The sequence below is a fragment of the Drosophila rhopaloa genome, unplaced genomic scaffold (genome assembly GCF_018152115.1).
Source record: "Drosophila rhopaloa isolate 14029-0021.01 unplaced genomic scaffold, ASM1815211v1 contig_69, whole genome shotgun sequence".
Taxonomy (NCBI): domain Eukaryota; kingdom Metazoa; phylum Arthropoda; class Insecta; order Diptera; family Drosophilidae; genus Drosophila; species Drosophila rhopaloa.
In genome coordinates this window covers 1,560,757-1,572,500 of record NW_025335166.1, presented here as the reverse complement: position 1 = coordinate 1,572,500, position 11,744 = coordinate 1,560,757, and the positions used below count along the sequence as shown (strand labels likewise).

General features: G+C 39.4%; 2 protein-coding genes across 2 annotated transcripts; one reads left to right on the top strand and one right to left on the bottom strand.

Moving 5' to 3' along the window:
* Nucleotides 1–4,894: 4,894 nt before the first annotated feature.
* LOC108049605 (histidine-rich glycoprotein) lies at nt 4,895–6,661 on the top strand. The gene is made up of 3 exons (XM_017130834.2): nt 4,895–4,996; nt 5,784–5,845; nt 6,291–6,661. Exons 1-3 carry the CDS (start codon nt 4,976–4,978, stop codon nt 6,544–6,546), a joined length of 339 nt encoding a protein of 112 aa, XP_016986323.2. The 5' UTR covers nt 4,895–4,975; the 3' UTR covers nt 6,547–6,661.
* A 1,821-nt stretch (nt 6,662–8,482) lies between these two features.
* LOC108049613 (alpha/beta-gliadin A-II) lies at nt 8,483–9,056 on the bottom strand. Its single transcript, XM_017130853.1, has one exon. The coding sequence runs from the start codon at nt 9,054–9,056 to the stop codon at nt 8,562–8,564; it is 495 nt and encodes a 164-aa protein (XP_016986342.1). The 3' UTR covers nt 8,483–8,561.
* Nucleotides 9,057–11,744: the final 2,688 nt, after the last annotated feature.

The following is an 11,744-nucleotide window of genomic DNA, read 5'->3' as shown; positions in this document are numbered from 1 at the left end:
TCCGACCTACCAAAGTTCATAAGGATCGGCCGACTATATCTTATAGCTGCCATATAACTGATTGATCGGAAATGCCATAACTTTGGTGTTTGTAAAGTTAGGAAGTTGGAATTTTCTATGGGTTTTATATTTGGCCAATCAATCCGACCTCCCAAAATTTCATAAGGATCGGCCGACTATATCTTATAGCTGCCATATAACTGATTGATCGGAAATGCCAAAACTTTGGTGTTTGTAAAGTTAGGAAGTTGGGATTTTCTATGGGTTTTATTTTTGGCCAATCAATCCGACCTACCAAAGTTCATAAGGATCGGCCGACTATATCTTATAGCTGCCATATAACTGAACGATTGGAAATGCTATAACTTTGGTGTTTTTAAAGTTAGGAAGTTGGGATTTTTTATGAGTATTAAGAACGCATCATATGAATAATTTTGGAGAATATAATTTACAGAGTATTCTGCAAGGGTATATCAACTTCGGCTCCGCCCGAAGTTAGCTTTCCTTTCTTGTTTTCGTAGTGAGATTGATAGCCCCGCCTTGGTAGGCTCAACCTTTCTGTGCCAATTAGATTACGTAGAATATCTATTCTCCTAATACAAAATCATTGTAGATATATGTACGTGTGACTTAATATTGACGCTCTGCCGCTCTTAAATCGATTAACACTTACTTCTTTACATCTTCGGCTGCTAGTACTGGGCTGAAACTTCGGAGTTCTTTACATCTTGGGCTGCTAATAGTGGGCTGAAACTTCAAAACTCAATCAAATTTCATAAAATTTGAAAATTTCCAAGTCTGGACCAAACATTTTACCTGCCAAATGATTGGGCCAGACTTAGAAATTTTTAAATTTTATGAAACAATTTTTAATATGTTAATAATGCTCTCGAAATTTACCATCGTTGGAACTTATCTTCATCAGAACTGCAACCAAATTAAAATTTATAGCCAAAAGAAAACATATTCTCGTTTTTTACATCTTAATCGTTTTTCGGTTTCTTAACTATAAATGACCCAGGGACTCCGCCCCCAAGCAGGTCAAGTCTGCTTCGCCAAACGGCTAATACCCGAATGGCCGAAATAGAAGACCGGCACTGGCACTTCCACGCATTGCACAATAATGTGTGCCTGGGCATATTTGGCTTGGGGGCTGCTCCACATATCGCCCATATCGCTTGAATGTGCAGTGTTTGCTTTGGCACTTGTCCCTCGACCCTATCGAAGTCCGAAATCGCATCGCATCAAAATTCATCCGACTTGCGGTGGCGATCGGCGCTTTTGGCGGACGCACTCCGCCTGCCAAGTGGGTGAGGCTCTGCTTCTGGCCGATGATGTGGGGCTGCGAATTGACCACGTTTCTAGCGTATCTGCGTGGAAATTTCAATTTCAATTTCAGGTCGTGTCTAACTGGAAGATATTGGCGGCAGATACGATACGATGGCAAACCGATCGCCGATCAGAGCGGAGTGTGGTCCGCAGGAAATCCATGCCTCCAGCCGTGTCATGTAATCCGCATCGATTGGGTAAACGATTTCTGCGAGGGTGCATAAATTGTGGTCAAAAGCTGATTGGCAGTTGTGGGCCAGGAGGAAGACCCAGCTGATAACACGTACCAAAATCATTCATCCACCTCGGTTAAATCGCACGGATATGCAAATGCAAGGGAACATGTTTTAATAAAATAGTTATACATATATATTTTAGGTGCTTGGTGGAAAGCGAAAATTTACTTTGTTTAATTTAAAAATAGAATTACGAAGTTTTATTTTCGACGTATTAGATGTCAACTTCATTTTTAATCTGTTTAATAACATAATTAAAATTTTCTTATTGAATCTTTAGAACTCCAGTTGCAAATCAATAAATAAATAAACTCAATGATTCCAATAGTTTTAAATAATTTCGAGGGCTACGTTTATGTAATCTTTCTTGTAACAAATTTACTAAAACTAATTAGCATCCTGATTTAACGGTTTTTTCGAAGCCCATTATTCACTTAACAGCTTAACAAATTTAATTAGCAACCTTACAATGAAGTACTAACTCACAAAAATGCACTGGAACTACATAACGATACATGCATTTAAAAAAGCAGACTTAAACACTAATGTAAATTCAAAAATAATATATTTTATATAATAATTGTTTTTAATGCTTCATATTTGCTAATACTACTACTCAATAACTCAGATGCTAATCAAATTCTAATGCACATCAATCTCTCTTAGAACGCGTAAGATTGATTTATGAGTTAGTTATCTCGTATCAATCTGGCCGGCTTTTATCACAAACGATTTGTCCACTCATGTTTGACCAATCGACTGGACAGCCGGTCATGTTCCGCCGTCCAATTAGACGGCTATTTCGTTTGGCTGTATCTGCATAACGACGAGCACTTGGCGTGTTTTACATCATGTTGGTGCCGAGTGAGCCATTGAGTGCGCAAATGCGTCTGAGTCTCAATTGGAGTCTAAGTCTAGTGGCCAGCTGTTCGGCTCTGGCTGGAGCAAAGATCCTATTACACAGAAAACATTATTATCATTAACGAATATCGATGAATTAGAAAACTTTTGAATGGATTTCAAATTATTTGTTTTATATGTAATACGATACAATAAATGCAATGCTTTCACGCAGACCTCTGTATTAAAACAATGCAAAAACTATAGATATTGAGTATAACAAAAATTCCTTATATATAATTAATTAATATAAAGGATATTTTATATCCTTTTATCCATTATAATATATTATAAAAATATTTTTCAATGTTATTAATATCACCAAAAAAACATAAATATTTGGGTCCAAATGAACTTAATATCGTTTTTCGAATTATAATATAATATATTAATATTGCTTTTATAGAACAAAATAATCATAATTTCTTTAACATCATTTAATTTGATTCACAACTTAAAACAAAAATATTAAGATCTAAATAACTCAACTAAAATCAAGTTTTTTATGATAAAAATTAGAATTTTCAAGGCATGACATTTCATAAATCAAAATAACAATCTAATGATCTCTTAATCCTATGACTAATTTCTTCCTGTGTTATTTCGGGACCTGGTCCGATTTTTTGTGTGGTCCACATTCACAGAAATCAAAACTCACCCAACAGGAAGTATTTGCATGTGCAGATCTCGGGATCCCGATCCAAAACGATTCGTGAGCGCGTTCGCAGAAAGCGAAAGTAATCATCCACCGCAGCGGCCAACGGGTGGATTATTGTTTAGTTTTGCCACGGGCACGCATGGTTAGAAGGGGCGCGGGGCGGCCGGGGGCGTGGCATGGAAGCCATGGCATATTTATCACACAGACAAATATCCATTATGCAATTTGGCATGTCTAAAACGGGCAATTTGCCGCAAATGCAATAACATCCCGGCAAGAAGGGGGTGGGGTAAGTCGGTGGTTCGGTGGCTCGGTGCATCGGTGGTTCGGTGGGGCAGGATGGCAGTGGTGCGCCCTCAAACGCAGCAAAAGCACACTGGCCTACATATACACAGAAGGCACGAGAGAGTGAAAGAGAAAATGGAAAAGTGATAGTGATAGCTTAACCCATATTGATGAGTTGAGTCTACTAACTTTGGGTAATATAGGGTTACAAAAACGTATCTTAAAACTAAGTACGCATACTTTGTGGGCTTTAAAATATAAAATTATAATATAAATTAGTTATGTCATAAAAAGACTTTGGGCGCCAAAAAAATACCTTAAAACTTATTCGGAAGTGCTAGAAGTATTGAAGATCCCTCTTAAAAATAGAACACAAAAATATTATATATTTCTAGGTATAAGTGAATTTACAATTTAATTTTTGTTCCTAGCAAGAAATAGAATATTTAACTTATTGTTTATATTTACTACATTTGGAGCTTTCAGTTCAGCGTTGAATGGGTTAAACAGTCCGCTAATTTAAGCTCTTGACAGTTGACTTAACAGCACAACAGCAGCAACATGCAACAACTAGTTGCAACAGCAGCTGGCGTGGCTAATGTTATGTCAGGGGCATTATAGAATGGGCCAAAAAACGATAAAATCAAAATCGAATTTCCGTAAAATCGTGTGATGCATTGCTTGATTAGCGCCACAACTGTTACTGTTAAGTAATTGCCCGAAATGCGTTTTATTGCAAATTTACGCTGTACGTGTTTCGTGTTTCATGTGTCGTGATTTGTTTTCTTTTTCCTTTTGGGTACATCCCAAACTTGTCTCCTGTAATTCCAACGCTGACCCATATTAATTGACACCACCGGCGACAGTAACCACAAAAAAAAAGCATTCAAGGTCGTTCGCTGCAGATGTCTTCAAACCGATATGGAAGGGCCAGAAATTTGGATTAGCGTGACAACTTTGTTTTGTCTCCGCTCTCACGTTCACTTTTTTTGGCGGTCTGCAGAAGGCCGCTAAGTGATCCATTCAGTGACGATACATGTGCTACTTGGTCATTCACTTGGAATGATTTTACCCCCACTCCTCGCTGTTTTGCGATTATGATTATGAAACGAATGTAATTTGCCTCGTATTACACAAAACAGCAGCAAGTCAAAGTTCGATCGTCTGCCTCTGTGGACAACTGAAGCATGGACCGCTCCTAACCCTCCCCTTTCCACCGTCCGCTGGGTCTTAACCCCTCGTAAACAGAAGTCAACAACGGTTAACGTCTACTAACATGGCCAGCACTCGTCCACTGTTGTGGTTATTGTCGCGTTGCTGTTGCTTTTGCTGTTGCCAATGTTGCTGCCCGGTTTCGCCGATGTTGCTGTTGGGCTTCGCTGTTGTTGCTGCCGCTGCACCAACGTCACGTCTTTCTTGTGCAGCGCTGTCGACTCTTAACAAAATCGCTGTTGGCGCCGGGTATAAAACGGATGAGTCGCAGCCTGTGGTTATCAGTCACCACCTGACAGTGCTCCGGTTTTCGTATCGTCTTTCGTGCAGAAGAGTTCAGCTCAGCCAACCAACAATGTCCGCCCTGAAAGTATTCGTAAGTGCGACAAGGATACCGGTCTTAAAAGTGTTCGACAAAGTCATATAAAAACCCCCGTTTGGAGCTGAAAAGGATTAAATTCAATTGGACTATAGTGATACAAATTGCCAATCGAACAAATTAAATTAACAAGGCTCAACCATCAATATCGGCAGTATTGGAAACTTAAAGAGATTGCAGGATAAACAAACTTACAAAACCCCTTAATTGAAAACATCAACTTTTTCGAAAAGAAGTTGTGTTAGCAACATTTAGTGTTTTTATTTACAATGCTAGCTTTAGCTTATTAAGAAATATTTGGAAATTCATCTTGTTATAGTAATACTTTTGTATGTATATGTTTCGATTTAGGAATATTAATTTCTTTTATAATTTATTAAAAAAAAATGATGTTTTTACGATTTTGTTTAAACGTTACAGTAAACAGTTCTTTGTTATTTTATATTATTCAGCATTGGTTATTTATCTGCCGTTAAGAAACAGGTGTAGCCAAAAACAAATAGCATTGTGGTTTTAAAATTATTGTTCATGTCAGTTTTAAACCTTATAATTTGGTCGTGAACTAAGTTTTTCCAAGAAATATTTGTATTTTTACCTACTGTTTGATTTTCAAGTAAATTTAGTATTTTCACGCTGTGAAAATTGACCATACAGCTATTAAATAGATATAACGAGCATTTATCTAACCAGCTCCAAATTTAAATTAATTATACTGATTAATTCTCTGCACAAAAGAGTTTTGCACTTTAAAATCGGACTGCAACACTTCCTTATCCCCTTTCAGATCTTCGTTGCCCTCTTCGCCGTGGCCTACTGCGCCCCCAGTCCCGGCTTCTTTGGCAAACAGTAAGTATCTCCGGTCGATCTGCACCTGAACTGATCCATAAATAACCCGAGCGAATCGATAAAAATACCCATTTCCCGCTTTATGCTAAGCTAACGAGCGGTCGCATGGGTTTTTAAACGCTGCGACTGGGCTGTGGGTATATAAAATATGTGTCCGATTGCGATCGAATTGAGCAATCAAAACGCTTGTAGCACTTAGAGCGCCCCGCTCCAATCGCAGTCTTTATTTCATGCACATGACTACCATTGAACTTAGCCGATCTTGGCTTGGATCGCGGCTTAGGAATTTCACAGGCTGCGGTTGGCATTTAATTCATTGTAATGCGCGCATAATTGTGCGAACTAATTGCCAATTCCGATTGGCTGCCAAGACGCAGAGTTCAAGCAACTGATTAGATTAGCTAATATGGCTGCCAATCTGACCGATTTCACTTTCGATCCGCAGTGAGCACCACACGATCCACGTGCCGTACAAGGTGCACACGGTGCACCACCACCACGTCCAGAAGGTCCACGTTCCGGTGGTGAAGCACGTGCCGGTGCCCATCTACAAGGAGGTTCCCGTCCACCACGTCCACCACGAGGAGATCCCCGTGCCGGTGCACCACGTCCACCACGAGGAGGTGCCCATCCACCATGTCTTCGACGACCACCACGACCACCACGGCTGGAGCTCCCACCACGGACACGGCTGGCTGTAAGCCACCCGTTGGCCCGATTGTCCTCCAACCCACCCACTCAGTCAGCCAGTTCAATATAAACCAGCCTGTAAATATTGTACAATGCTTAAGTTAATGAATGTAAATAAAATCACAATTCGACTGTACACAGAAAAATCGCACTTTGTTTGTTTATTGATCTATTGGCTAGTTGAATAGGAGCAACTGTTCTTTAATATAATCATTATTTACAATGGAAAACATAAATATATGAATATCCAAGAATAGATATAGAATGTTTGATAAGACTATTCTTTCATTTAAAAATGTACACATCAAAGACATCAAGCAACATTTTATAGAGGGAAGTTTTATATTTCTTTTGATTTTAAAAATCTTGCAATATTTATTATTGGGTTCAAATCAATTCTTTCAATAACCAGATATTAAACATTTATTAATAAGTAATAAAAATAGAAAACAAGAAAGTAAATAATGATAAACTTTTCTTATGTACTTAATTTTATTTTTAATGATTGAACTAACAATTATGTAAAAACATGGATTATTGTTTAATACCAAGCCCATCAAGGCATATAATTTTCGTAGTTACTAATAAACTGTTACTTTGGCCCCACAATTATTATGTAACCGCTTTAAAGTTAAATGTGTAATTTTGGTTGATTTGGTGGTTTCCCAGAATACCAATATTAAATTTCACAGATCAATTTAAAAACAACATTATTAAATGAAATTACTTTCATGAATTGCATGTTTTTTGGCACAGTTAACTATTACTCAAGCTCCACAATGTTTATAAATTCGCTTCAAGTTTAAACATATCATATTTTTTACATTTCCAAGAAATAAAATAACAATTTATACAATCACTCTTAAACAGTGCATTTGGCAATAAAATTACTTTCATGAATTGCACGTTTTTTGCCACACAGTTGAAAGTCCCTAAATTTAAACAGCACCCAAAAAATGGGGCAATGCCATATTGATTATAAATAATACGATAAATCGATTGCACGCACAGGTCAAATTGCTCGGGAATGTTATAATTTCGACTGGAGCATTGCTCCATTAGTTAATCTTATTGCAAGACTGTAATTTGCAGTTGCACTTGACCTTGGGCTTGCCTCCCGAAGGCGGCAATTAAGCCGAAGTTTTGCAAGAACGACTTTCACAAAGCACTCACTCGACCAGCTCCGACTGAGGTCGACCACCAGACCGCTCCGCTCCCTTCCACTGATCTGGCCCAATCCGATCCGGTCCGGTCCGGTCACTCCGCTCCTGGCCCACGTAATGCTGTAAGTCAGGGGCGTGGCAGGGCGCATTCTCGGGCCATGAGAGCGGCAGTTCCTAGTTCACCACGCTTAAAACTGGTGCTAGGCCGATGGAAATTTGCAATTAAATATGTAGAATGTTTTTCCTTTTACTATCTAGTTTAAATTTAGTTTCTAAATTTGGTTTAAAGAATACTTGGCTTATTCAGAGAGTTTTCTAGTAGTTTGTAAGAGGTTTTGGCACCTCGAGGTCATGTCTCCATTAAATTACAACTTTACAGAGCCCTTTAAAGGAATTACTATCTATTTTTCATTTGGCCATTCTACAAAGCTATAATGCACTTCTATTCCACAATGTATTTGTTAAAACAAAAATACATATTTATATTTATATGTTCTTTTTTCTACACATATCTACCCCTTTTTTCCCATTTTCTTGTATGTTTCTAATTGGTATTTTCTCTATATTTAATTTCATAATATCTTCGATCGATAATTCACAAATTTCCCTGAATTTTCAAACAAAATCTGAAAGGATTTGGAAACTCATTTCCTATACGTAACCAAAAATGTTGGAAATCATATTTGGAAAAATAGGACAACCTATCCCCCTTAGCCATACAAAGTCGTATTTCTTTGACCAACATTTTGCATTTATTTCGGCGCCAACAACAAAGAATTTCAGATTAATGTCCACTAATTGAGAACTGGGGAAAGGCGAAGCGTTAGAGGAAGCTGCGGGTAGCCGCAAGTGTACGGACCGCCCTAGTTGCAGTACGGGAAGTTGGGGCACTGGTGGGGCGAGACTCCGGCGGGGTACAGGCGCTCCGTCCATCCTGGCAGTGGGGGAGCAGCGACCGGGGCACCGGCGTGTCCGGCGTTCACGTCGCAGTACGGGTAGTTGGGGCAGGTCTGCGGGTTGATGCCAGCCGGATACTTATCGCCACCGGCCGCCGGAGCGGGAGCCGCGTTCCACGAGGGCTGAGGCTGCCATTGGGGCTGTGGCTGGGGGTTCCACTGTTGCTGCGGCTGCTGCCACTGCGGCTGCGGCTGGGGGTTCCACTGTGGCTGCGGCTGCTGCCACTGCGGCTGCGGGGCGCCCCACTGCGGCTGGGGATTGTGCAGGCGCGCATTATCACAGATGGGGAAGTTGGGGCAGTCCTGGGGATTGACGCCAGCCGGATACTGGGCAGCAGGTTGGTGCTGTGGCTTGGCCACCGCCAGAGCCACAAAGGCAGCGAAAAGCTGCAAAGAAAACATTTAATAGAATATTTTTAAGGATATTGCCAAAAGCTATTAAGATTAAACAAAACGTATTTAAGGTAATCAAATCTAGCAATACTATGGACAATATCAAATGTCATTTAAAAAGGATGTTCCTATAAAACTAATTTTTTAATTCAGTTAGACTAAATATTATAATATTAGAAAGATATGAAAGCAAATTATAAATTAATACTGTATTTAACTATTTTTTTCCAAAAAAACAAAAATATTACTTTATTTATTGGAATTCTTTAATTGGTTAATAATCAGTAGGATAATGAGATTATCAGAAAATTCAAAGGTAATGAAAATTCGTACAACAAATTGAGGTAAAATAAGTCAATTTCGTCGTAGAAGAAACTGTTTTTAGATGTTCGCGTTGATCGGAGCCTGGTTCAAAGGGCACTTACCAGCTTGAAGAACATGTTGGCTGTTTTTAGTGGGTGGGTGGTGCTGGAGTGGAAGTTGGTTCTGGTGTTGGGGGTATGGTAATCCTTGGCCAAATTGGACTATGAAGTCGTAGCTCAAACTTCCAATTGGGTTCCTGGTCAGCGCTGCACTACTGCTGCCGAGCCCGGCCATCAAGCTTATATAGCTGATGCTGGCTAGAACCGACTCTTGGCCGGGTCTCAATCTCAGCCAGAGTCTCTCGGCCAAACTCAGTTTCACTTTCATTGCTTGTTGCTGTTGGTGTTGCTGTTGCTATTGCTGCTGCTGCTGCAGTTGCTTTGCTTTGCTTTACTTTTGCTTTTGTTTTTGTAGTTGACTGATCTCGCGCATATTTTACTTGATTGGCCCAACAGATTATTATGAGTATGAGTCTTTGTTGTGGAGCGCGGACAAATAAATTGAACGGGGCCGACGGACAGGCATATATGTGTATATACGGGTAATATGCTTAAACACCCAACTATGCAAACACATACGAATGTGCACTTATATCGAGTTACCGACATGCCGTCATTAGCAATGAACTAAGCCCCCAACTTGCATTTCGGCCAAAAAAAGAAATCTCCGTGCTGGTTGCTGTGTATTGTGTGTACGAGGCAGGGTATTTTTGACAAAGCCGCGTTGGCGTTTGGCCAATTTTCGATCCGCATTTGCCAGCCCAGCTTGCTGGGGGATCAGTTCGTGAATCACTTTACTCCGATTTGGATTCGCATTCGGATTCGGATCGTGTTAGAGGCACAGGTCGCCATCGGTTCTGCCATTGGTTCCACCATCGCCTTGGCATGCCACTGCCACATGTCGCCCGGTCTGCCCGGAAGGCAGCGGTGGTCCGAGTCATTGAAAACGGGTTTCGGTGCAGCGAACTTGCACTAGATCCCAATGCACAACATTCGAGAGGCGGCGTCGGCCCGAGGTTCACTTCTAGGTTCTAGGGCTGGGCGATATGTATCTAAAGTTTTGGGTTTCCTAAAAAAATAATTCTAAGGATTGAATACTCCTACGGCTCTGTTACCATCAATTTTACAGACCCTGTTAATTGATCATATTTCTATACTTACTCTTGACAATTTTCATTAAAAAAAATCTTTAAATCTTTTAAAATTGTCAAAATGATCAGTTCTTTCTAATTTGTATTACCATCCAGAAGAATTATATTAAGTTCAAACTGGCATATTGGAAATAAAAGTTACAATCTAATTTGAAAACTTGAAGTATTTGAAATAACATTATAACATTTTCATAGCACGGAGACTGGCACTAGTTGAAATAACATAACATAATAATATTTAAAAATAATGAATGTAAGTGAGCAGAATTACTTTGAATAATTCTACGCACTCCATCCCTAGTTTAAGATTTTCCATTGGCAGTTATATTTCCGATAACCCGTTATAGGTTGACGGCCGTTCACTCATTTGCACCACGCAGTGCCAGTGAAACTGATCTCAAAACCGCCTTACGCACGACTTCCTGGCCGAAAGGCTGAGTTGGGAAATTCAATTACGTGGAAAAGAGCGAAATTCGCACTGCCACACAAATTATGGGCTAATCAGGCAGCGCCCAGTGCCCGCGGGTCGGCACACGACGATCGGGCTTACATGGCCACATATATGAACATGTTATATTGGGGGACAGACGTGCCCAATTGTTGGCAACGGTGTAACAGATTTAGTTTAATTCTTATAATTTGTGTTTGCCGCCAGCCATTGGCAGGAATTTGCGCGGGCGCGGCACCGTCCAATCCACACAGTCCAATTCCTACCCCGCCGCTCCACCGCGATCACAGCTGCACAGTAAAAAACCATGACCTCGTCAGTTTTACTTGCGTTCTCAAAACTTTTTTTAGTTTGTTTACAATAAAAAACAATACAAAAATATAGTAAACTTAATCAATTATTACTACCTATGATGTTTAAATTTATACAAATATAAAAAAGTGTTGAGTTGATTAAGTCATAATGATAACGCAATTCTAAAATATTTTAAAGATCATTTTATTTATCCTTGAAAGTTCTAAAAAACATTTATCTTCTTTATTCGTATACAAATAAAAATACAATTTAAAAGTTTTGTTGTCTACCACTTTGTTTATCTCTAAAGAATTTTATTTCATGATTTTTGATTAGATTTTCTGCATGACTTTATCGAGTGTTTATTTATAATGAAAGGATCATGTTGTTGAATTAAATGAGTTAATCCTATGTGAATAGCAATAATGTGTCACAGAAGTTT